Source organism: Monodelphis domestica, chromosome 5 (assembly GCF_027887165.1).
Source record: "Monodelphis domestica isolate mMonDom1 chromosome 5, mMonDom1.pri, whole genome shotgun sequence".
In the NCBI taxonomy this organism is placed as follows: domain Eukaryota; kingdom Metazoa; phylum Chordata; class Mammalia; order Didelphimorphia; family Didelphidae; genus Monodelphis; species Monodelphis domestica.
In genome coordinates this window covers 216442357-216470295 of record NC_077231.1, presented here as the reverse complement: position 1 = coordinate 216470295, position 27939 = coordinate 216442357, and the positions used below count along the sequence as shown (strand labels likewise).

The 27939-nt window shown below is 40.3% G+C and overlaps 1 protein-coding gene across 1 annotated transcript in view; it reads left to right on the top strand.

Annotated features, from left to right (window-relative positions):
• Nucleotides 1-1864: 1864 nt before the first annotated feature.
• The window catches only part of DENND11 (DENN domain containing 11), a 59854-nt gene continuing 33779 nt past the window's right edge, over nt 1865-27939 (top strand). The window contains exon 1 of the mRNA XM_001368088.4: nt 1865-2522. Coding sequence (XP_001368125.1) covers nt 2198-2522 — 325 coding nt within the window. The 5' untranslated portion in view covers nt 1865-2197. The remainder of the gene's footprint in view (nt 2523-27939) is intronic.

The following is a 27939-nucleotide window of genomic DNA, read 5'->3' as shown; positions in this document are numbered from 1 at the left end:
AGGTTTTCTTGGCAAAGATACTGGAGTGGTATGCCATTTCCTTCTCCAGTTTATCTTTTTTTTTTTAATCCTTACCTCCCATCTTAGAATCAATACTATGTATTGGTTCTAAGGCCAAAGAGCAGTAAGGGCTAGGCAGTGGGGAGTGTTAAGTGACTTGCCCAGGGTCACACAGCTAGGAAGTATCTGAAGTCATATTTGAACCCATGGCCTCCCATCTCTAGGCCTGGCTCTCAATTCACTGAACTTTCTAACTAACCCCTTTTCCACTTCAGGGGAGGAGACTGAGGCCAACAGGATGAAATGTTTCCCAGGGTCACATAGCTAATAAGCATTTGGGGCTGGATTTGAACTCTGGTCTTTCTGACTCCAGATCTGGTACTCTAACCACTGGCCTTCTGGCTGCCCCCAATATATACAGAGTAAATGCAAATAAATACAAGACAGTTAGGGAGGGAGGGCAGGCTCTAGCAGTTGGTGATATTAGGACAGGCTTCAAAATAGAAATATATACAAAATAGACAAGGTAAAAGGGAGAAATGAGAGCATTAGTAGTGGCAGGGATTAGGAAAGGCTCCATTTAGAAGATGATACATTATCTGAGCATAGAAGGAAAGTAGGGATTTAAAAAAGTGAATCAAAGTCGGAGTGTATTTCAGGCATTGGCTGTATTCTAGTGCAGAGGTATATAGAGTTGGTCCTCTTACAGATGAACTGTAAGAAGGCTACCTTGACTGGACCTAGAGAGGAGGGCAATGGATAACTTTTGTGTGGGGAATCTCTGGGTTGCAAGGACTACTCTTCAACTCTAGGTTCATCACATTTCTCAGATCCATCATGCTTTGAGTATACAGTCTTGCTTAAAGTTAGGGGCATGGACTAATTCCCAAGGTCTCTTTCAGAGCAATAAAACCATTTTCTTAAAGAGCATTTTTTTTTCCTAAAGGGTAAAAAGGGCTATGATCGACCTGCTTGTTTTTTGGTGTTTTTCTCTGTTGCCCTCCTCCTCCCGTAATTTTTGTTTAGAAAGGAAAAGAGAATGGAAAAGGGGGTGCACAAATAGAACTAAACTACCTGTTGACTTTGGACATAGCACCGGACCTTTGTAGGCCTCAGTTTCCTAATCTGTAAAAGAGTTTAGGCTAGATTCCAGAACATTTCTGTTCCTCCTGGAGCCTGCATATACCTAGCTACACATGTGCATACTGCCATTTTTCCAAGAGTTGGGTCTCCCATACTTAATAATAGAGAGGCAGTCAGAGTAGTGCCTCAGCCCAAAGTTCTGCCCCTTTATTTCCCATCTTCTAAAGCTTTGCCTTGGCATACACACATATATACATAAAAGAACACTGTAGAGAGGCCACTTGGTATAATGGAGAGGGGGCCTGCCTCAAAGTTAGGAAGACCAGCCTCTGTGACCCTGGGCAAGTCACATATCTTTTTGGTGTTCTTAGATTCCAAGTTACAGAACAGTAGTGTAACACCGCTTTGGTAGTGGGACTTAACTTACTTAGAATTTTCTACACCTTCTGAACAAAGGATGCCATAATTATACATGTACATAAATACTCATTATAGATATATATGTACACACACCATAAGGGCATATGCCATATATGCACACAGTGTGGGGATATATGTAGAAGTGTGTATATATGTATGTGGCGTTATGTAATGTATTTATTATTTTTAAATGTATACCTAATTATACAACACGTACTAAATACAAATATGTACAATATACATAGTGTAAAAAACTGTTTCTCGCATATATGCTCTCAATGCATTACCGTGAACATACCGAGGACTTCTATGATGCGCGCACAATGTGTATTCCCCCATACGCCCATTAACATTTCAATGATCCAGTATCTACACGTGTGTGTATTTAGGTGCACATGGACCAGCAGCCCCAATCAGCGAAACAAATGGGAAAAAGCTAATGTCTTTCCTCCGGGGCTCGCTGGGAAAGCGGCACCTGGCCGGAGGAGGGAGGGAGGCCAGCTGGGTGGGGAGTATCGGTTCAGGTGAGATCTGGCCGATAGCTGGAGAGGAGGAGGAGAAAAAGGAGGAAGAGAGCGGAGGGCTAGAACCGGAGGCCCCGAGAGGGTCCCTCCCGCCGAGCCGGGCCGGGCATCCCAGCTAGCCCGCCCCTGCCTCCGCCCCCTCCCCGCCTGCGGCTCCTCCTCGCTTCGCCATGGTGGAGCAGGGAGACGAGGCGCCGCTGCTGTGCTGGGCCGAGGGCCCCGCCGTGTCCCTGCCGCAGGCCCCCGAATTCCAGGCCAGCAGCCGGGGATGGGGTGCGGGTGGTGGTGGCGGGGGGCTGGGGAGCGGGCCCGCATCTGGGGTCCGGCGGGCTGCAGAGCCCGGAAAGAAGGAGGAGGTGGAGGAGGAAGAAGAGGAGGAGGAGGCGGAGTTCGGACCCGGGGAACTGCTGCGGCGGCAGCCCGGGCGCCTGCCTCTGGAGGAGGAGGAGGACCAGGTGGTGGCCGTATTTGTGGTCACCTTCGATCCCCGCACGGGTAAGAGCCCCGCCGGCGCCTACCTGGGCTGTCGGCCTGGCAGCTGTTGCCAGCTGAATTAGGGGCTGGGGGGGAGGCTTCGCTGCGCGCGCATCGCCCCAGCACACCTGCACCCCAGCCCCATCCGGCCCCAGTGGAGGGGGGGGGGGGGTAGTTTTAGCCTCCGCCGCTGCCCGGGGAATTTCTTGCCCCGCTGGATGCGGACTCTGCCTCCCTAGCCCCTGGGTCCGATCTGGCAGCGGGCTCTGTTACCTGAGCAGGGAGCACGCCCACCTCCTGCTAGCTGGGGCAGGGGGCGGGGAGGGAGCGATGAAGAGCGGCTACCTAACTAGCTCTTAGGTGACTTCCCCTAGCTTGGGGTTTCCGTACCCCTTAGGAAGGCTTAACCCCTGTCACCTTTCCCTTGACTTTACACATTTGCATTCTCTGGCCTCCCAGCAGGTCCTCAATTCTAGCCGTGCCGGCGGAATCCCATCCCCACCTAGCGGTGCTCGCTCGGCCTTCTTTACCCCGGAGATGAGAAATCTCGGCAGGTTTTCCATACCTAGCGAGGGGGTTATTTTTTCCTCTTTGAGAAGAAAATTCCTTTAGCTATCTTCTCTTGAAACGTGCCTTTAGGTATCTTGGCACCCCAGCCCCTGAATTGTCCAGTGGATTAGTTCAGTTCTTCCTTTGATCTCAGGATCTCATGAAGTTAGAAGCCAGGTAAGGAGATTAAGCTAGAAGCCTCTTTAAATCAAGCTCCTTCCAGCCTACTGGGGGTAGGGAGAGGAGGGAAGAAGTTTTCAAATAACTGCGTTTCTGTACGTAGCAGAGTAGCGGAGTAGTGGTTGAGTGAGCGGATGGATTTCTCCAGGATATTTCAGACATAATATGAATCAGACAACTCCTTATCCTTCCCCTATCCTTCTCATATGCCGTCTAAATTTTGCTACTGTTGGCCAAAGCAGCACCATCCTTCCAGGTAGGTCAATAAGCACTTATTAAGCGCCTACTATGTGTAAGGCACAGCGCTAAGAACTGAGGATACAAAAGGAGGTAAAAGACAGTCCATGCCCTCAAGGAGCTCCCCAGACCATGAGCAAACAAATGTGGACAAACTATATACAAGAACAATAGGAAATAATTGAAAGAGGAAAGGAACTAAAATTTAGAGACTTGTGAAAGGCTTCCTGTAGAAGATGGGATGTGACTTGGAATTTAAAGGAAGGTAGGGGCTATGGATTTCAGTTTGTGACTTTGTAGTGTTCCAGACACGAAGGGAGATGGAGGGAGAAAATGTACTGAGCTGAGAGATGAAGTGTCCTCTTCATAAAACTGAAATGAGGCCAGTGTCACTGGATGGAAGAAAACTTGTTGGGGGGAATAAGATGTAAGAAAACTGGAAAGGTAAGAAGGGACTAGGTTGCAAAGGGCTCCAAAAGCCAAAGAGAAGGTTATATGACTGAAGATAGTGAGCTACTGCAGTTTGAGTTGGGGGTGATGTGATCTGATCTGATCCTCAAGAATATCACTTTGGTGATGCATTTGGAGGATATATTTTAGTAGGACTTGTTAGAATAGATCAGAGGGAGGTGATGAGAATCTAGGCTAGCAGTGTCAGAGCAGAGAAGGAGGCTGTTTTGAGAGACGAAGCAAAGGTGAAGCAGAGAAGCCTTAGCACTAGTTTGGCTGGAGGGCGGGCATGATTGATAGTGAAGAATAGGAGAAGATAGATAGGTTGCAAGCCTGAGAGGAGGGAGGGAAAGGTTTATGGGGAGAGATAATGGGTTCCCTTTTGGACATGTTAAGTTTCATATGTGGAATGGACAGCCAGTTTAACGACAGGTGATTGGAGATCAGAGATCAGAAGAGAATTTAGGGCAGGATAGGGAGACTTGAGCATCATTTGTATAAAGATGGTAATTAAATCCATGGGAGCTGATGAAATCACTTATAAAAAGAGGGAAGCATCCCCAGTTCAACCCTGTGGGACACCTAGAGTTACCCAGTTTGGTCTGTCACCCTTTTTTTCTATCACAGTAACTTTAAATATCCATTCAGTTGAGAAGTCTTATCATTTATTTCTTCTATCAACAATTCTGTTGCATCCATTTCCTTTTTTTCTTCCATTCACATAGCCCCTACCTTGGTTCACTTCTCAATTCAAGTCTTCTCTCTCCAATCAACCCTCTACACAGGATGTGTACATCTTGTATACATCCTCTACACTTTAATCAAGTGCAGGTCTGATCATGTCAGCCCTCCACTCAATAAATGTCTCCTTATTACTTCAAAGATCAAGTATAAACAATTTTGACTTCTAAAACCTTTCCAGAATAGAAATCCTTTTGTTGATTATGCTACCTTCATGAAAACTATGGTCCACTGGACCAAACTAGACTTACTGTTTTTCATACCTAACACACTATGCTTTTCCATTGGTGTTTCTCAGGCCTGGAATGTCCTTCCTCTTCAGCTCTGCCTCTTACAATCCTTCATTTCCCTCAAGGGTCAGTTCAAACACCCATTTATACTTGGAAGTCTTTACTGATGGCTCTCCTGTCCCACCAAATTACCTTGTATTTAGAGGCAGAGTGGCTTTGTGGATGAATAGAGTTAAGCCCAGATCTGGGTTTAAGTTTTTGTCTCTGCCACATGCTTTTGCTGGGCAAAATATAATTTCTTAATGCCCTGGCCATTAAAATGATAAGCTGCAGAGAAGGTGCAAACCTGACTTGATAAGGGTAGTTTTTTCACCTGAGAGCTATCTATGCTGGTGAAATCACAGCTCCAGTCTCTATCCCTCAAACACATACACATACACCCATGTAATACAGGTTATCCCTCTTAGCCACAATGTAAGCAATTAAGAGAAGAGCTATTTCACTGTTGCCTTCATGTACCCCAGTGTGTAGTTGGTTAATGGGAGAGTATTGATGGGATGAAACAAAAAACTAGAATGCTTGGAGCATCTGATTTGTGGAAGAAGGGAAAGCTGCCTGAATCAGTAGCCTGTGGTGAGCAGAAAAGATCAGTACCAATAGAAGGTGATGTTCCTCTGACCTCAATTGTGTCACAGTTAATACAAGTTAAGTCTGAGAGGGTTGTGTGTGTGGGAAGAAGTGAAAGTATATTTGTATTTCTAGAAAAGTTTCTTGGAGATTGGTACCAGTAACTACCATGGCTAATGTGACAATGAGAGTGGACATCAGCAACAGGAATGGGGAGTACACAGACTGTCAATTTAACCCAGGTTTCCTTTTCTACCAAAGCTGCTCTCTGTCATTGGCTCATATGGGAGGAAGGTAGTGTGAGAGGAGAGACAATCTTAGATAAGGACATTATCTCTGTTATTTCCATTTTTTAAATATGAAGTACCTTTCTACTCCTCTTATCCAAACTATTGTTATTATGGATCACAGAGTGGTGTGCCCAAATACCTTGGGGCAGACATAAAAACTTGTAAGACAAAACAGAATGAATACCTTTAGGAGATAATTGTGGTTTTGTTTTTTTCACCATTTAGGTGCTTCATCTTCCAACAGGGAATTTTAATGATGCTCCTTGGACACAGGTTTACATTTCAACATTTTGACTTGAGCCATCTAAGTCAGTTTACACACCTGTTTGTAGAATTTGCCTCAGGTGATAACATTGGCACAAAAATAAAAATGGAGCATAGGTGGCTGAGAAAGGTTGAAGATCTTCTTTGAGGCATTATTGCTTCTCTTTGATGTCTGAGAAATCTTTTTCATTTGAAAAAGCATCAGTGCAGTGGAATAGAAAATCACATGGTCTGGGTGCTCCGGGAGATGATATTCTAGGAGGCTAATAAAGCACATATACAGATAAATTTAATGCAAATTAGAAAATGGGTAAATGCAAGACAGAGGTAAAATAGAGATAAATGGTTAGCTGAGATGATTAGCAAAGGGTTTCATGGAGGTAACTGCTGAGCCTAAGAAGGAGGGGGAAAATGTTAGGAGATAGAGACATTATCCAAGACCAGGAGTTTGATGTGTGCAAAGTGGCTGGAGCAGGAGCCAGGCAAGGTGAGATCAGAGAAGTTTGGAATATAAAAAGGGAAGTGCTACAAAATGCCAAGTGTAGAAGACCCGACATGATAGCCTCAAAAGTTGATATTTTACTCAGCAGGTAATTGAAAATCATAGAAGAGCAATCTTGTATTTGAAAAATTGCTTTTGCAAGGATATAAAGGATGGGCAATAGGGGGAAAAAGGAGAGTCAATAGGTAACTCATATTTACATAGGGCTTTCAGACTTCCCAAAAAACTTCCTCACACCCTGTAGGAAAGGAAAGGGCAGAGAGATAGTCACTTGATCAAGGTTGCTCAATTCCAGAATATCAAGAGTTGGAAGGGACCTCAGGCCATCTAGCCCAACCACTACCTAATCAAGCAACAGTGTCTTCTTCTGCTATGTTTCTGACATGGTCACCTAGATTTGGCTTAAGACCTTCAGTGAGGAAAGATCCCACTATCCACTGAAGCAGGCCATTCTACTTTAGGACACCACTCTAATTGTGAGCACTTTTTTCTTTACAACAAGGAAAGGAAGTCTTTTCTTACATTGGCCTTTTCATGACTTCCACCCATTGAACATAGTTCTGAATGTGAGGCAGTTCCTAGTTTTCTTGTCCTCCTGTTTAACAAATTCTAAGATGAAGTGATCACTTCCTTCCAAGGTTCTCATTCATTCTATCCTAATAACTGATTCTTCTTAGTTGGTAAAAATCAGATCCAGAATTGGCTTTCCCCCCTTGTTTGTTCCTCAACCTTTTCAAGAATAAAGTGAACATTAAGATAAGTCAGGAATTTATTGATTCCTTTTCCTTTAGTAGAGAATATTGGCAGGTGTCTGTCCCTTCACTAATGTAAATCATTTTTCTGTGCTAGGCTTATGATCTTTTTTTCAGACTTCATTTAGTTCCCTCTGCCTGTCCATATAGTTTGTACTGTACTGTGATGGCAATATCACTTTTGTTTCTGTCTCCATTTATCTTCACCCAAATACATGAATACACTCTGCCATACTTCTCACATAAGTGACATGCTACTCTACTACTGCCACTTACTTTCCTATTCTGTTTATTTTGAGTAAGATATGCTGTGGTTGTTCAGTCATATCCAACTCTTTGTGACACCATTTGGAGTTTTCTTGGCAAAGATACTAGAGTGGTTTACCATTTCCTTTTCCAGCTTATTTGACAGATAAAGAAACTTAATAAAGGGTTAAGTGACTTGCCCAGGGTCACACAGGTAGGAAGTATCTGCAGCCAGATTTGAACTCAGGAGATGAGTCTTCCTGACTTAAGGCCCAGCATTCTGTCTATCCATTTCACCTTCATAGCACCATGGTATACCCTTCTAGAAAGTTCCATTCATGGATCTTACCCCACCAAGTCTCAGTAGGAGCTGAGTCAGACTTTCCTTTTTTATTTTCACAATAAATATTAGAACTTCTAGTACATCTTGCTCTACAAAATGTTACCCATATTTGTGCATTTGGGTGTAGAGACATCCAAGACCATGGATTTTTAATATTGTCTCTTTTTGTGAATAAGATCTATGAATTTCTAGTATGACTCTTGTTATTTTTCCTATGTTATATAGCTATGGTATTGAGCTTGATATAGAGTCCCCTTATTTTTTGCAGCTTCCATTTTTTTATTGTATTTGCTAGACAAAGCAAATCTATTCCTACCAATTTTTAATGACATTCTATCCTTGCCCAGGAAAAATTGTCTTAGTCCTATATATATAGACGTATGTTCCAGAAATCCAATTTCCATTCTCAGACACCATCTTCTTAACCAACAGCTCACTTTCCAGATCTCATCTTTCTCTTTTGACTCCCTTGTCCTTGATGAGCTTAGTGATGAAAAACACCACTCATGTACGTAAGATATTCAATTTCTTGCCAAAGGCTTCATAATATTTGGCAATGCTTTCTAGGTTCTTTCTGGTTTTGTAATTTGTGCCCATGTGAATCACTAGAATTGATCTAGTTTGACAAGTTTTGGTAGGTTCTCTGTTGTGCCTTGGAAACGTGCCCCAGGAAGATAGCCCTTTACTTTTAGCCTCATGTGCAAATAACAACCTTATACCCAGTAGCAGGGAGTCACCATCACCATTACTCGTCTCTTCTTCTGACCCTTGTGTGATTATTTCTCTTGACAGCACCTGTCCATCTCCAACATCATTACTTAGAGACCAAAGTTGTTTCCTCAGGTGGCTAATGTCTGAGCTAGAATTTGAACCCAAGCCTCTTGTCTCCTATTTCATCATTTTTCCTATTACACAGATTCTTAGTCGGTTAACTCTGGCAAAGAGCAACACTTCATTTTCTGAGACAAGAAGGAAGGAGGAAAAGATGAGAAAAGACAAATTTTTCAAGTGAGGAAGAGGAGAATTGAATGTCTTCATTCTTAGTAAAATGTAAAATCAGATTCTCAGCTATGAAAGATTGAGACACAATTAAAAGCTTAAGGATCAAGAAGGAATTTATTAGTTTTTTTTCTCTTTTTAAAAATTTGTACTTAAATGGTCAAATCACTTCCATATACTCTACAGAAAAGAAGTTGTTGTCTATGTACTGCTTGTTTTTCTTTTTATATGAGTCCAGTAGTCCTGTTGCTTCTGATTATTTCCAGCTTTCCAAAAAGGAAGTTTTGAATGTACATTGTATTGAATGAGTGGATATTTAAAGACTTTCTATAGTAGATGCTTCACTACTCAGTAGGAACAAAGAAGACTACTGGAAATATTGGGAATGATAGGTTCCTGATTAGGGATAGAATGCACCTAACTACTGCAGGCAAGCATTCATCAGCCTAGAGCAGTGATGGGCAACCTTTTGAGCTTGGTATGTCAAAATTTGCCAAAAAACTGAGCATGACTCAGGTGGTGTGTTACTTTGAGGAAAAAAACAAACATAATTTCATGAAATTTATAGTTTAAATAACAAAAATGTATAATTGTAATGTATAACTATTTAATAAACCAAAAACTAATTATTTAACTTACCTGCTTAGTGACTTCTTTGTTCATCTGTCAGTGGGTTTCTTTTGTTGGTCTTGATATTATTTAACTTGTGTGGGGTGCCTCAAACCAAGATAAGTGAGGGGGAGGGGGAATTCTTTAACTAACCTGCCTAATAGTGACCTTGAGGAGGATGGCTTATGACCAACATGTGCTAGCAAGTGACAAAATCAGAAACAACTGACAGACCTCCTGGGCTGTCCTAAGTCAAGCTTAAGCTACCATTGGTACATGTGAGACGCAGAAAGTGATGTAAAGAATGACCTAATTATTTTGCATCACTTCCTCTTTGCGCTGTCTTGAAGACATTGGGCTCTCATGGCTTGGCGAGGTTGCAGCCTGGCCGTGAGGTTACTGGGAGAAGTTCTGTAGCATGGGTTAGGTGAGGCGTCTTCCCTGAATGACCTTGGTGAGAGGCTGCTGATTCCTCCTTTCCTTTACCTCCTGAAAGCACTATCCTCAAAAGGAGATGCCTCATCTCAGAGGAAATCTTGTGGCCAGGAGCTGAACTAGATTTAATCTTCTGAGGAGACCTCGTGGCTGAGGCCTCTCAACTTCCCTTGGCTTAGGCTAGGCCAGAGAAAATCTTATACCCTTTCCTCTCTCTTCTTCTTAATTTCTTCCTACTATTGTAATTAAACCACCATAAAAATCCCAAACTGAATTGAGCATTTTATTGGGATTGAATTTAAATCCCTGGCGACCACTAAAATAATATATTCAGTCAACAACCCTAATTTTACCCCTAACACTACCAAGAAAGATATAATACAAAGTAGTTACTTTGTAGAAAGAAAAATAGCAAAACAGAAACTCAGAAATTCACAGGAGATAAAATCTAAGAAAGTAGCTAGTAGTGATATCCCAGGCCTGAGATGTCATGTACAAAGGCAAATAGTATGGGTTTAATAGGTAAGGTGTACTAGAGATCCTAACATAAACAAATTTGACTTCATAAGGATTATGGAAACTTGGTAGGCCAGGATCATTGACTGTAATGTAGCTTTAGAAGGCTACATCTTATTCAAAACTAATAGGATAAGTAAATGGACAGGGAGCAGATTTGTACTGTAAATAGATATATAATTTATTATTAGTAATATACTAAGTTGGAAACCAGAGAGGAAGCATAGTGGGGGACATTTGGGTGAAGATCAATAATGAATCTGATCAATCTGAAATAATAAATCATCCAGAAAGAAGGAAATTATGTGATAACAAATGAAAAAAGCTCTCAATTTGGAGTCAGGCAGTCTGGGTTAAAATCTTAGTTTGATCACTTACAACTTGTGTACATTTGGGTAAATCAATTAACTTTTCAGCTTCATTATATGTAAAATAAGGGGGTTAGGCTAGTTAGTCAATTATCTAGACATCCTCAGGATCTCAATTTTTTTCCAGAACCAGAACAGCTAATAAGGTTGACTTGCCTTGATGTTTGTTTCATCTTTTAAAAGGCAGCACATTCAACAAAGGTAATTTCTATTCTGGAATTGATTGTTCTCAATTAGAAGGAACTGGTTCCTGGTATGCAAATGATGAGAGTTTTGACTGGAGAAGTAGCCCTTAATCCCAGCATCATTAATAGAGAAAAGGAAAGCCATGATACAACTCAAATTTTGAGAGTTGGGACTTCCAAGGATTCAGAGGAAGAAAAGGTAGAAAAAAGTCCCATAGATGAAAATTCTACAGGAAAGATTAGGAGAGGTGGGAAGCTCTCTGAAATAAAATACAAGAATATCTGACTTCCAAGATACAGGCAAGGGGCAGTTGCTTAAAAGAACAATATGGATTCCAGGAAAATTGTTGACCAACTTACTTTTGGACCAAAGATGAATGCAAAAGTGGCATGGCTGTGTGATAATAGTGCCTGGACCACTAAATCTTAGAATAAACTGAGACTAGTAGATAAAATATTGGAGAAGGAAATAGCAAATCATTCCAGGATCTCTGCCTAGAAAACCCCAAATGGGGTCATGAAGAGTTGAACATGGCTGAAATGACTAAACAACAAGAAAAGGTAGATAACATTATAAAGAGAGGAACAAGGAAAAGATAGGAACACTTTTCAATATGGTTGAAAGCATGATCATAGATGGCAGGATGGAGGTAGTGATGCTTAACTGTTAGCTTGCCTATGGTTTATCTGCCAAGGAGAATGATCCTTGGATTGAAAAGCGCAGAATAAAAATGGCTAGTAAGAAGCTGAAATTCAACATAAGTAGGGAGTTCTTACCTTGAACTACTGAGAGACCTAGCTTCCCTTGAAGAGTTGACATAAATAATCCCAGATGAACTAAATCCCAGGTTACTGAAAGTACTGGCAAATATTCTTGAGCTACTGCCAGTGATCTCTGAAAGCCTGAGCACAGGCAAGATGCTGCAGGATTGGAGGGAGATGAAAGAAAAAGAAAAAGGAGTTGCTAGAATCTATGAATCAAACTCCAGAGAGCTTGACTTTGATTCCTGGGAAAGTTCTAGAATGTTATTAAAGGGATATTTAGTTGAATATCTAGAAAATTAGGTTGTTTTCACAAAGAGCAGTGCAGTTTCAAAAGGAATACAGGACTACCTTAATTTCCTTTGTTGACAGGTCTACTAGATGAGAAGTATTACTTTATGTAGAGGTTGTCTAGATTTTTGCAAAGCATTTAACAACCTCATATGTTATTCCTATGGACAATATTGGGAGGTATGGTTTATGTCTGTCAGTTAAAGAAAAATATTTAGTGAGAAGAGTGGCATTGTTTTATATTTTTTAATATATTTGCAGATCTCTTCTTGTTTTTACTATTTTATTTTTCCCAACTGCATGTAAAAACACTTTTAAACATTAATTTTTTAAAATTTGGAGTTCTAAATTCTTTCTCCTTCACACCCTTCTTCCCTTCCATTACTTCTACCTAGCTATCCAGTGCACTTCCTAGCTGTCCACTAATTCTAATAGCTAGCATTTATTATATAGTGCTTTAAAGCTTACTCCATACTTTCCATGTAGTAGTATCTCATTTGATCCTCACAACAACCTTGTGAGGCAGGTGTTATTAGGGTGACTCATTGGATAGAGTCCAGGACTTGGGGCCAGACCTAAGTTTGAGTTCTGCCTCAGACACTTATCTTTGTGACACATGTATCTACCACATGGTTGTTGTGAAGATTAAGTGAATTCATATGTGTAAGCTTTTTGCATACTGTGAAGGTCTACAAAGATGCTATCCATTATTATTATATAATATATATAAATATATATATAAAATATGTGTATATATATTATTATCTCATTTAAAAAGAAAATCCTTACCTTCAATACTGTGTATTAGTTCTAAGGCAAAAGAGCAGTGAGGGCTAGGCAAAAGGGGTAGAGTGACTTGCTCAGGGTCACACAGCTGGGAAGTGCCTGAGGCTAGATTTGAACCCAGGACCTTCCATCTCTGGGCCTGGTTCTCAATTCACTGAGCAACCCAGCTGCTTACCTCTATTCTATAGATGAGAAAACTGACGCATAGAGAGCCTTGGCCTCATGAGGAAAGGTTAATTGACTTGAGCTGCCATCTTTAACTTTACTCCTCTTCACATATGCTGCACCCTGACCCCCCTCCTCTTCCCCCCCAGTGACACTGGCCTTTTTGCTGGTCCTAAACATGACACTCCACCTTCTGAATTCACTCATTTTCCCTAGCTCTTGGCCATGCCTAGAATCTTCTTCTTCCTCCTTTTGACCACCTTGCTTCCTCGACTTTCTTGAAGGCTGAGTTAAAATTCCCCTTTTGTTGGAAAGCCTAAGAGGTACTTTCCCCCTGAGATGACCTTCAAGTTATTTTCTATCCAGGCAATTCTGCAAGAATTCATGTTTTGCCAACACTAATTCGTTCCAGCCTGATTGATATGTTAGGGAACAATTCGAGTTTAATGTCAATAACAAGTTTACTTTGGCGATTCACTCATTATGGAGAAACAGAAAAACCACACCTAGCTGAACTGATTGCAGAATGTGCTCACACAGCCAACAACTCGGACCTAAGGGGTAGGAGTGCAGAGTCCAAGGCTTCAGGAAGCCGTGGCCCCTTCCCCCGCAGAAAGCAGGGTCCTCTGAAACAACAGCAACCCTCAGGGCCGACAAAACAGCCTCACGGCCAGCTATTCTGAAGGCAACTTCCGGAAAGCAAACCGACCCAGTTGAGGGGGCACCTTAGCAGCAGGGAAACAGAGAGAACCAGGGGAGAATGTGGACCCCTGGTCTGACCCTTCCATTCCAGTTCCAGTGAAAGTCATTGCCTTAAGGCATACTCAGTTTAACCCAGGGAAAGCTCATAGAAACGACAATCTGCCCAGGACTAAAGCCTCTGAACACCAGACAGAAATAAGAAAAGCTAATCCTCCCCATTCAGAGATGGCAAACTCCACAGAAGCACAGAAGCCCCAAAATCCCAAGAAAAATAAGAAAGGGGCAACTTTGGACACATTCTACGGAGCCAAAATACAAAATACAGAGGAGATAGAAGATGATACACAAGAAAATGCTCCGAAACCTTCCAAAGGAAATGGAAACTCTCCACAAACACATGAAGAATTTGAATCAGAAATGACCAAAAAGATGGAAGCCTTCTGGGAGGAAAAGTGGGAAATAATGCAAAAGAAATTCATGCATCTACAAAACCGGTGTGACCAAACTGAAAAGGAAAACCAGGCTTTAAAGGCCAGAATCAGGCAACTGGAAGACAACGTTTGTGCAAAAGAGCAAGAATTAATAAAGCAAAGCCAAAATACCAAGAAATTAGAAGAGAACATAAAATATCTCATTGACAAGGTGACAGATCTGGAAAATAGAGGGAGAAGAGATAATTTAAGAATAATTGGACTTCCAGAAAAGCCAGAAATAAACACCAAACTGGACATGGTGATACAATATATAATCAAAGAAAATTGCCCAGAGATTCTAGAACAAGGGGGCAATATAGCCACTGACAGAGCTCACAGAACACCTTCTACACTAAACCCCCAAAAGACAACTCCCAGGAATGTAATTGCCAAATTCCAAAGCTCTCAAACAAAAGAAAAAATCCTACAGGAAGCCAGAAAAAGACAATTTAGATATAAAGGAATGCCAATCAGGGTCACACAAGACCTTGCAAGTTCTACTCTGAATGATCGTAAGGCATGGAACATGATCTTCAGAAAGGCAAGAGAGCTGGGTCTTCAACCAAGAATCAGCTACCCAGCAAAACTGACTATATACTTCCAAGGGAAAGTATGGGCATTCAACAAAATAGAAGACTTCCAACTTTTTGCAAAGAAAAGACCAGAGCTCTGTGGAAAGTTTGATACCAAAAAACAAAGAGCAAGGAATACCTGAAAAGGTAAATATTAAGGAAAGGGGAAAAATGTTATCTTCTTCTTTTACTCAAACTCTCTTCTATAAGGACTACATTTATATCAATCTATGTATACTAACATGTGGGGAAAATGTAATGTATAAATAGGGGGTAAAGAAAGACCAAATAGAATAATCTTTCTTACACAAAGATTCACATGGGAAGGGGAGGGGAAGAAAACTCCTATAAGAAGGAGAGGAAGAGAGGGTTTTTTACTTAAACCTTAATCTCAGGGAAATCAACTCTGAGAGGGAAAAAGATCCAGATCCATTGGGATCTTGAAGTCTATCTTACCCAACAAGGGTAGGGAGAAGGGAAAACCAAGGGGGGGAGGGGGAGAGGGAAAACAAAAAGGAAGGGAAAGAGAGGGGGGAGGGAGAGGGAACAAAAGGGAGGGACTAAAAAGGGAAACATCAAGGGAGGGGACAAGGGGGACTGATTCAAAGTAAATCACTGGACTAAAAGATAGAGCCGAAGAAGAAAAGGTTAAAATTAGGGAAGGCTATCAAAATGCCAGGGAGTCCACAAATGACAATCATAACTTTGAACGTGAATGGGATATACTCACTCATAAAACGTAGATGAATAGCAGAATGGAATAGAATCCAAAACCCTACCATATGTTGTCTTCAAGAAACACACATGAGGCGGGTAGACACCCACAAGGTCAGAATTAAAGGATGGAGTAAGACCTTCTGGGCCTCAACTGACAGAAAGAAGGCAGGAGTGGTAATCATGATATCTGATAAAGCCAAAGCAAAAATAGACCTGATCAAAAGGGATAAGGAAGGTAATTATATTTTGTTAAAAGGGACTTTAGATAATGAGGAAATATCATTAATCAACATGTATGCACCAAATAATATAGCACCCAAATTTCTAATGGAGAAACTAGGAGAATTGAAGGAAGAAATAGACAGTAAAACCATATTAGTGGGAGATTGAAACCAACCATTATCAAATTTAGATAAATCAAATCAAAAAATAAATAAGAAAGAGGTAAAAGAAGTGAATGAAATCTTAGAAAAATTAGAATTAATAAACATATGGAGAAAAATAAATAGGGATAAAAAGGAATACACCTTCTTCTTAGTACCACATGGCACATTCACAAAAATTGATCATACATTAGGTCACAGAAACATAGCACATAAATGCAGAAAAGCAGAAATAATGAATGCAGCCTTCTCAGATCACAAGGCAATAAAAATAATGATTAGTAATGGTACATGGAAAACCAAATCTAAAACCAATTGGAAATTAAACAATATGATACTCCAAAATCATTTAGTTAAAGAAGAAATCATAGAAACAATTAATAACTTCATCGAGGAAAATGACAATGGTGAGACATCCTTTCAAACCTTTTGGGATGCAGCCAAAGCAGTAATAAGAGGTAAATTCATATCCCTGAGTGCATATATTAACAAACTAGGGAGAGCAGAGATCAATCAATTGGAAATGCAAATAAAAAAACTTGAAAGCTACCAAATTAAAACCCCCCAGCAGAAAAACAAACTAGAGATCCTAAAAATTAAGGGAGAAATTAATAAAATCGAAAGTGATAGAACTATTGATTTAATAAATAAGACAAGAAGCTGGTACTTTGAAAAAACAAACAAAATAGACAAAGTACTGGTCAATCTAATTAAAAAAAGGAAGGAAGAAAAGCAAATTCACAGCATTAAAGATGAAAAGGGGGACAGCACCTCCAATGAAGATGAAATTAAGGCAATCATTAGAAATTACTTTGCCCAATTATATGGCAATAAATACACCAATTTAGGGGATATGGATGAATATATACAAAAATACAAACTGCCTAGACAAACAGAAGAGGAAATAGAATTCTTAAATAACCTCATATCAGAAAATGAAATCCAACAAGCCATCAAAGAACTTCCTAAGAAAAAATCCCCAGGGCCTGATGGATTCACCAGTGAATTCTATCAACCATTCAGAGAACAGTTAATCCCAATACTATACAAACTATTTGACATAATAAGCAAAGAGGGAGTTCTATCAAACTCCTTTTATGACACAAACATGGTACTGATTCCAAAACCAGGCAGGTCAAAAACAGAGAAAGAAAACTATAGACCAATCTCCCTAATGAATATAGATGCAAAAATCTTAAATAGGATACTAGCAAAAAGACTCCAGCAAGTGATCAGAAGGGTCATTCACCATGATCAAGTAGGATTTATACCAGGGATGCAGGGCTGGTTCAACATTAGGAAAACCATCCACATAATTGACCACATCAACAAGCAAACCAGCAAGAACCACATGATTATCTCAATAGACGCAGAAAAAGCCTTTGATAAAATACAACACCCATTCCTATTAAAAACACTAGAAAACATAGGAATAGAAGGGTCGTTCCTAAAAATAATAAACAGTATATATCTAAAACCATCAGCTAATATCATCTGCAATGGGGATAAACTAGATGCATTCCTAATAAGATCAGGAGTGAAACAAGGATGCCCATTATCACCTCTACTATTTGACATTGTACTAGAAACACTAGCAGTAGCAATTAGAGAAGAAAAAGAAATTGAAGGCATCAAAATAGGCAAGGAAGAGACCAAGTTATCACTCTTTGCAGATGACATGATGGTCTACTTAAAGAATCCTAGAGATTCAACCAAAAAGCTAATTGAAATAATCAACAACTTTAGCAAAGTTGCAGGATACAAATAAACCCACATAAATCATCAGCTTTTCTATATATCTCCAACACAGCTCAGCAGCAAGAACTAGAAAGAGAAATCCCATTCAAAATCACCTTAGACAAAATAAAATACCTAGGAATCTACCTCCTGAGACAAACACAGGAACTATATGAACACAACTACAAAACACTTGCCACACAACTAAAACTAGAATTGAGCAATTGGAAAAACATTAACTGCTCATGGATAGGACGAGCCAATATAATAAAAATGACCATCCTACCCAAACTTATTTATCTATTTAGTGCCATATCCATTGAACTACCAAAATACTTCTTCACTGATTTAGAAAAAAACCATAACAAAGTTCATTTGGAATAACAAAAGATCAAGGATATCCAGGGAAATAATGAAAAAAACACATATGACGGGGGCCTTGCAGTCCCTGACCTTAAACTATATTACAAAGCAGCAGTCACCAAAACAATTTGGTACTGGCTAAGAAACAGAAAGGAAGATCAGTGGAATAGACTGGGGGCAAGCGACCTCAGCAAGACAGTATACGATAAACCCAAAGATCCCAGCTTTTGGGACAAAAATCCACTATTCGATAAAAACTGCTGGGAAAATTGGAAGACAGTGTGGGAGAGATTAGGAATTGATCAACACCTCACACCATACACCAAGATAAATTCAAAATGGGTGAGTGACTTAAACATAAAGAAGGAAACCATAAGTAAATTGGGTAAACACAGAATAGTATACATGTCAGACCTTTGGGAGGGGAAAGACTTTAAAACCAAGCAAGACATAGAAAGAATCACAAAATGTAAAATAAATAATTTTGACTACATCAAATTGAAAAGCTTTTGCACAAACAAAACCAATGTAACTAAAATCAGAAGGGAAACAACAAACTGGGAAAAAAATCTTCATAGAAACCTCTGACAAAGGTTTAATTACTCAAATTTATAAAGAGCTAAATCAACTGTACAAAAAATCAAGCCATTCTCCAATTGATAAATGGGCAAGGGACATGGATAGGCAGTTCTCAGATAAGAAATCAAAACTATTAATAAGCACATGAAGAAGTGTTCTAAATCTCTTATAATCAGAGAGATGCAAATCAAAACAACTCTGAGGTATCACCTCACACCTAGCAGATTGGCTAACATAACAGCAAAGGAAAGTAATGAATGCTGGAGGGGATGTGGCAAAGTAGGGACATTAATTCATTGCTGGTGGAGTTGTGAACTGATCCAACCATTCTGGAGGGCAATTTGGAACTATGCCCAAAGGGTGACAAAAGAATATCTACCCTTTGATCCAGCCATAGCACTGCTGGGTCTGTACCCCAAAGAGATAATGGACAAAAAGACTTGTACAAAAATATTCATAGCTGTGCTCTTTGTGGGGGCCAAAAACTGGAAAACGAGGGGATGCCTATCAATTGGGGAATGGCTGAACAAATTGTGGTATATGTTGGTGATGGAATACTATTGTGCTAAAAGGAATAATAAAGTGGAGGAGTTCCATGGAGACTGGAACAACCTCCAGGAAGTGATGCAGAGATTGAGGAGCAGAACCAGGAGAACATTGTACACAGAGACTAATACACTGTGGTATAATCGAACGTAATGGACTTCTCCATTACTGGTGGTGTAATGTCCCTGAACAATTTGCAGGGATCTAGGAGAAAAAAACAGTATTCATAAGCAAAGGATAAACTATGGGAGTGGAAACACCGAGGAAAAGCAACTGCCTGAATACAGCTGTTGAGGGGACATGACAGAGGAGAGACTCTAATTGAACACTCTAATGCAAATATTATCAACGTGGCAATGGGTTCAAATCAAGAAAACATGTAATGCCCAGTGGATTTACGCGTCGGCTATGGGGGGTGGGGGGGAGGAAAAGAAAATGATCTATGTCTTTAATGAATAATGCTTGGAAATGATCAAATAAAATATAAAAAAAATACGCAAAAATTAAAAAAATAACTCTCCTTTATAATTAAAATAATTACTAGACCACTAGAGAAAATAAAATAAATTTAGAATTTAAATAGAAAATAAATTTAGACTACTAGAGAAAATAAAATCTAGATAGAAACTCTTTGAGGCAGCTTGAGAAATAGCATGGTAAAGTGAATAGTGCATTTGTTGTAGAAGATAGAGCAAGGGAGTAAGGAGTAAACATCTAAATAGTTCCTACTATGTGCCAAATAGTATTCAATTTTTTTTAAACCCTTACCTTCCGTCTTGGAGTCAATACTGTTTATTGGCTCCAAGGCAGAAGAGTGGTAAGGGCTAGGCAATCGGGGTTAAGTGACTTGCCCAGGGTTACACAGCTGGGAAGTGTCTGAGGTAAAATTTGAACCTGGGACCTTCCATCTCTAGGCCTGACTCTCCATCCACTGAGCTACCCAGCTGCCCCTACTATTCAAATATTAATTCATTTGATCCTTACAACAACCCTGGTAGTAGGTACTGTTATTAATCTCATTTTACAGTCGAGGAAACTGAGGCAAACACTGCTTCAGTGACTTGTCTAAGGTTATGCAGCTAGTAAGAGTCTGAGGCAAGATTTGAAATCTAGGCCAGTGCTCTATCTATTATATCAACTTACTAGAGTCTGCAAGACCTAGGTTCTAATGCATTTGAACACATTCCCTACACGTTTGACCTGATATCTGGGCCACAATTTCTACTTCTGTAAAATGAATGGGTTTGCCTTGACCACTAAGGTTCATTCCAGCCTTAAATTTATGATCCTGGGCTGTTTTACCACACGTTCCAAAAGTGCATAAATTCCAGAGTGTTTTGTTAATTTAGTGAGATATTTCACCTGTTTGAAAGATTCGATTAAATATGTTTTGGGGTATATGGCACATAAATACTGTAGCATTGTCACATCGATTGCCTTTGTGGTTCTAAGGCATTTTATAAACAATGATTCATCCTTGGCATCTTCATGTAGTCAGTGGAGATCACCCTTTTCCTTGTTAACTTGTGTTTGCTTAGAACATTATAACAATGGAGAATATCTGCAGGGCTTAGAGATCAAGAAATGGAGCTGCTATCTTTCTGTTGATGCATGACATATCTTGGAACACAGCCCAAGTCATCCGACTCATGGCAAAGAATAAATTGTTCCTAACTCCTGGTGGAAACCACATGATAGATGGATGGAGAACAAGACAGGAAAGCTCTTAGGTATAATATTTACACTTCTGGACTGGCTTCTCTGGACTTCTTCTACCATGCCCCTGCTCTTCATCTTAGAATTCACACACTACGACTTCTCCCTCCAATTGGATGGTTCCTCCCAGGACTTTCAGGTAAGGAGGATACCCAGGCCAATGGCTCATTCCTCTCCAGGCTATACTCAGAATTCTGCTTTACTCTTCCACAATGTCTGCCTTTCCTTTCCGCTTCTTTTTATGTGTTGTCTTCCTCATTAGAATGTAAGCTCCTTGAGGGCAGAGACTGTCTTCTTATTTCTATTTCTATTCCCAGTGTTTAATACAGTGTTTAGCCTTGAGTTCAGATCTAGCAATATAACTTTGGACAAGTCACTTAACCAGTGTTTACCTCAATTTGCCTCAAGTGTAAAGTGGGAATAATTTGCACTTGTTAAGTACTTGTTAATGCCTTAGTTATCATAAATAATAGTTTCATAAATGCTTGTTGACTAATAGATTCTTTTACATAAGAACAGAGAGGGAGTCAGGGAGAAAATGCCCTCTAATAGCTAAAAAGGAAATGTCACTGTGAAATTGTTATTAACCCTGTCTTCTTCCTCCCTCTCTCCTCCCCCTTTGGGTTTGGCAGTGAAACCTGATTGTGGCCATTTGTTCATTTTCCTATTAATCTCACACTGACCACATCTTTTCAAGGTTGCTGATGATTTACCTGCTGAGTTTGTGGTTTCCTGGGGAAGTCAGGCTGTGGTCATTGGCCATAATTTCTGTTTTAACCTTTAGGAACTCAGTGGAAAGTACAGTGAAATAATGGGGTGTATATGACATGATATTCCCACTTGCCACCCCCATCTGTACTTCATCTATTGGACTTTGGATACTGGGGACAGCTAACATGGATTTAATTTCCAAGATAGGCATCTTACCTTTTTTTTTTAAAGTCTTTTCTTTTCCTTTCCTTTTTTAAAAACCTCACCTTCTATCTTAGAATCAATATTAAGGCAGAAGAGCAGTAAGAGTTAGGCAATTGGAGTTAAGTGACTTACCTAGGGTCACAATTGCTAGGAAATGCCTGAGGCCAGATTTGAACTCAAGAAGAGTCTTCCTGACTTCAGACCCAGCACCACCCACTGTGACACCTAGCTGTCCCTTTAAAAAAAGAATACAAAACTAGGGGCAGCTCTGTGACTAAGTGGATTGAGAGCCAGGCCTGGAGATAGGAAGCCCTGGGTTCAAATGTAGCCTCAGGCACTTCCAAGCTGTATGCCCTTGGACAAATCACTTCACCCCCATTGCCTAGCTCTTATCACTCTTCTGCCTTGGAACCAATACAGAGTACTGATTCTAAGATGAAAGGTGAGGCTTTAAAAAATAATACAAAACTAGAGATCTAAGATTTTGGTAACAAAGGAACATTAACTCATTAACCCCTTACAATCTGGCTTCTGGTCTTGTCATTCCACTGAAACTTCTCTCTCCAAAGTTACCCATGATCTCTTAATTGCCAAACCCAGTGACTTTTTCTTAATTCTCATTTTCCTTGACCCTTCTGTATAGCCTTTGACACAGTGGATCACTCTGCCTCCAGATCTCCTTTTCTTGAGGTTTTGGGACACCCCTGTCTCCTGGTTCTCCTCCTTCTCAGTCTCCTTTGTTGGGGGCTCTTCCAGGTCACATTCACCAACCACTGGTATCTCTCAGGGTTCTCTCTTATTCAACCTCTACTACTTTAGTAAGGTGATCTCATCTGCTCCCAGGGAGTTAGTCACCATTTTCTGATCTACCTATCCTGCCCCTGTCTCTCTACTGACCTTACATGTCCAACTGTCTTTTCAGACATCTCAAATGGGATGTCCAGGAAGCATATTAAATTCAATCTGGTCAAAACAGAACTTTTTCTCTTTCCCTATTAACCCTCCACAATTCCCACCTTCCCTCTTACTGTAAAGGGCAACAGCATCTTTCCAACCTCTCAGTCATCCTAGACTCCTCTCTCTCTCTCTCTCTCTCTCTCTCTCTCTCTCTCTCTCTCTCTCTCTCTCTCTCTCTCTCTCTCTCTCTCTCTCTCTCCTTCCATTCCCACATTCCCAAGCTGTTGCCCTGGCCTGCCCTTTTCACCTTCCCAATATGCCTCCTCTACTCTGTCACTGCCACTACTCTATTGCAATTACATGCTAATGACTCAGTCTCTCTCAAATCTCTATTTCAGTCCATTTTCCAATGAACCACTAAAGTGATTTCCTAAAGCATAAGTCTGATCTGGACACCCCCTCTTCTACCCTCCCCACTCAGGAAACTCCAGTAACTTCATGTTGCTTCTAGGAGCAAATACATAAGTGCTCTGTTGACAGCTTAAGATGGCATGAAGACTTTTGGGACATCCTGTCCAAAGTAGGTAAACTAAGGCACTAAGACTTTGGGGACACCCTATCCAAAATGGGTAAACTAAGGCACTAAGACTTTGGAGACACTGTCCAAAGTAGATTAAAAAAAAACATTGCTGAAGTTGAGGGAGATCTTAACACCCAGAGGGGCATCATGGAGAGATCAGGGTAGACTTCCTATAGGACGTAGCCCTTGAGCTGAACTTTGAAGGAAGCTAGGGATTCAGTGAGGTAGAGTGCATTTCCTGCATAGGGGATGGCTCTTCTCCAGCCTGGCAGCCTCTGTATACTTGATCCTTTTCTGAACAGCCATAAGGTCATTATTCCTGTGATAAAGTCCGTTGTGAGAAGTGCTTTAGTTGCCCCTGAGAACCCTGAGGGAAAGCCTGACTATATGAGGGAAGACAGTCACTCTTGCTCAACTGGACCGTTTTAGCTTGGTAGGGAGCTAGATATCTCTGTGATTCAGATCCCCCTCTGCTCTACATCCTTGGAACCTCTCTGCTCTATGGTGAGCCAAGAAACACAACCTAGATCTAGTCTTTAAGTTGCATAGGTCCGGAATAAGAGACCAGTGCCCTAAGCATATTTATCTGAACTTGAATGGGGAAATCCAATAAAACTACTTAAATTTGAGAGGCAACCTCAGGGTCTTTTGAGTGAGCATTGGAAAGAAAAATGATCAGAGAGAAGGGAAGGCAGCTTTTTTTTTTTTTAAACTCGTCTTTCTGTCAGAATTGGAGCATGTGCTCTTGAGGTATTTCATGATTTTTCTAATTTCCTTTTACTTTCTGGGCTGGGTGAACAAACTTTCTGTCCTCTGCAAAGGAAAGTAATAATTGTTGGAGGGGATTTGGCAAAATTGGGACAGTAATACATTGCTGGTGGAGTTGTGAATTGATCCAACCATTCTGGAGGGCAATTTGTAACTATGCCCAAAGGGCGCTAAAAGACTGTCTGCCCTTTGATCCACTGCTGGGTTTGTATCCCAAAGAGATAATAAGGAAAAAGACATGTACTGCTGGGTTTGTATCCCAAAGAGATAATAAGGAAAAAGACATGTACAAGAATACTTATAGCTGCACTCTTTGTGGTGGCAAAAAATTGGAAAACGAAGGGATGCCCTTCAATTGGGGAATGGCTGAACAAATTGTGGTATATGTTGGTGATGGAATACTATTGTGCTAAAAGGAATAATAAAGTGGAGGAATTCCATGTGAACTGGAATGACCTCCAAGAAGTGATGCAGAGCAAACGGAGCAGAATCAGGAGAACAATGTACACAGAGACTGATACACTGTGGCACAATTGAATGTAATGGACTTCTCTACTAGCAGCATTGCATTGGTCCAGGACAATTCTGAGAGATTTATGAGAAGGAATGCTAACCACATCCAGAGAAAGAACTGTGGGAGTAGAAACACAGAAGAAAAACAATTGCTTGATCACATGGGTGAAGAGGATATGACTGGGCATATAGACTGTAAATGATCACCCTGGTGCAAATATCAATAATGTGGAAATAGGTTCTGATCAATGACACATGTAAAACCCAGTGGAATTGTGCGTCTGCTACGGGAAGGGGTAAGGGGAGGAGAGGGAAAGAGCAAGAATCATGTAACCATGGAAAAAATATTTTAAATTAACTAATTAAATAAAAATTTTCAATTAAAAACAACAAAAACCCTTTCTGTTCCCTGGGCCTAAGGGGGAACATTTTTTCTGGGAGGACTTATGGAATCTTGCCTCAGAATCTCAAAACTGGAAGAGATCCCAGGGCCCACCTGGTCCAACCCCACAGGTGTCCCCCTTACAAGTGACATTTGGTTTCTTATGCCTCCTTTTGCTTTTCCCCCTCCATTCAGAATGAAAAGTTTGTTTCTAATAGGATGTCTGCCTCTGGGGATAAAAATTCTTGGTTTCTGCTGATAATGACAATAGGGGCTATGAAAATGACTGTGTTGATTATAGGGTATAATCTCCTTTAGGGCAAAGACTCAGTCTCCCTTTGATTTTTGTCTCCCTAGTACACAGCCCAGTGCCTGGCAGTAATAGGTGTTTACCAAATGCCTGTTGGTTATTTGCCTGATTGGGGCTTTGATTGAGAACAAAAAGAGACTTGTGAGAACACTTAAAATATATACATTTAGCTTCAAGTAGCTTGTTAGCAGGTATTATTTGGGCAGCTAGGCTAGAGTACTCTCCATGACCTAGCTCCAGGTTCTTTTCCAGCCTCATTGGGCATTACTTAATGGTCTCACATGCTGTGACCCAGCCAGGCTGGCCTTTTCTCTGTTCCCCACACACAATATCCTGTCTCTCTGTCCTTCTCCCTCCCTCTCTCCACTTTGCTGATCTCCCTCCCCTTGCCTACTCCAAGTACCTGCATTGTATATGTTTGTATTTATTAATGTGGCATTTGTTGTATATAGTTATGTGTGCTTCGGATGTGGTAGCCCTTTATCCTTGCTCATTGGGGGCTTTTGTGATGCTATGATTATGATATTTTCTTTTTTTTTTTGGATGGAAAAAATACATCTTTATTTTCATTAACCTTTGGTGTCTTTTGTAAGCCTATGTATTATAGTTTATATACTTTGTATACTTTTAAAAGTCTTCAGAGAATGGGTCCATAGGATTCATGAAACTGCTAGAGGTCATGACACAGAAAAAAAAAAGGTTAAGCTGTCTTGCCTTAGTAGAATACAAGGTCTGAAGGGCAACATTTTTGTATCCTTTGTACCTTGTACATAAAAGGGGATTAATAAATGTTTCTTACTTTTGTAACTAGGTTGTAAGCCAGAAAAATAGCACCTAATATTATTTCTCTTGTGCCTTCCACAGTACCAGCATAATGCCTCACCCATAATAGGCATTCAATACATACTTGTTATGGGTTAATTGATTCTCTAATTCTTGAACCAGTGGAGGGTCAATATCCCAAGGTGGTGAGTTAAATGAGTTTCCAAGTAACAAGGTTCTGACCCAAAATATGCCTTTGTGAAGGTGATTTTGTTTTATAATCAAAGTTCCAAAAATATTTCTCAAAAAAATTGTCTGTAATTTAAGGCTTCTATATCTCTCTAGCCTCTTTTTAAAAAAAAAAATTATAATATTTTATTTGATCATTTTCATGCATTATTCATTAAAGACAAAGATAATTTTCTTTTCCTCCCCCCCACCCCCCATAGCCGATGCGTGATTCCACTGGGTATCACATGTGTTCTTGATTCGAACCCATTGCCATATTGTTAATATTTGCATTAGAGTGTTCATTTAGAGTCTCTCCTCTGTCATGTCCCCTCAACCGCTGTAGTCAGGCAGTTGCTTTTCCTCGGTGTTTCTACTCCCACAGTTTGTCCTCTGCTTATGAATAGTGTTTTTTCTCCTAGAACCCTGCAGATTGTTCAGGGACGTTATACCGCCACTAATGGAGAAGTCCATTACATTCGATTATACCACAGTGTATTAGTCTCTGTGTACAATGTTCTCCTAGTTCTGCTCCTCTCGCTCTGCATCACTTCCTGGAGGTTGTTCCAGTCTCCATGGAATTCCTCCACTTTATTATTCCTTTTTGCACAATAATATTCCATCACCAACATATACCACAATTTGTTCAGCCATTCCCCAATTGATGGGCATCCCCTCGTTTTCCAATTTTTTGCCACCACAAAGAGCGCAGCTATGAATATTCTTGTACATGTCTTTTTCCCCATTATCTCTTTGGGGTACAGACCCAGCAGTGCTATGGCTGGATTAAAGGGTAGACATTCTTTTATCGCCCTTTGGGCATAGTTCCAAATTGCCCTCCAGAATGGTTGGATCAGTTCACAACTCCACCAGCAAAGCATTAATGTTTCTACTTCGCCACATCCCCTCCAGCATTCATTACTTTCCTTTGCTGTCATGTTAGCCAATCTGCTAGGTGTGAGGTGATACCTCAGAGTTGTTTTGATTTGCATCTCTCTGATTATAAGAGATTTAGAACACTTCTTCATGTGCTTATTAATAGTTTTGATTTCTTTATCTGAAAACTCCCTATCCATTTCCCTTGCCCATTTATCAATTGGAGAATGGCTTGATTTTTTGTACAGTTGATTTAGCTCTTTATAAATTTGAGTAATTAAACCTTTGTCAGAGGTTTTTATGAAGATTTTTTCCCAATTTGTTGTTTTCCTTCTGATTTTAGTTACATTGATTTTGTTTGTACAAAAGCCTTTTAATTTGATGTAGTCGAAATTATTTATTTTACATTTTGTGATTCTTTCTATGTCTTGCTTGGTTTTAAAGTCTTTCCCCTCTCAAAGGTCTGACATGTATACTATTCTGTGTTTACCCAATTTACTTATGGTTTCCTTCTTTATGTTTAAGTCTTTCACCCATTTTGAATTTATCTTGGTGTATGGTGTGAGGTGTTGATCAATTCCTAATCTCTCCCACACTGTCTTCCAATTTTCCCAGCAGTTCTTATCGAATAGTGGATTTTTGTCCCAAGACCTGGGATCTTTGGGTTTATCGTATACTGTCTGGCTGAGGTCACTTGCCCCCAGTCTATTCCACTGATCTTCCTTTCTGTTTCTTAGCCAGTACCAAATTGTTTTGATGACTGCTGCTTTGTAATATAGTTTGAGGTCTGGGACTGCAAGGCCCCCCTCATTTGTGTTTTTTTTTCATTATTTTCCTGGATATCCTTGATCTTTTGTTCTTCCAAATGAACTTTGTTATGGTTTTTTTCTAA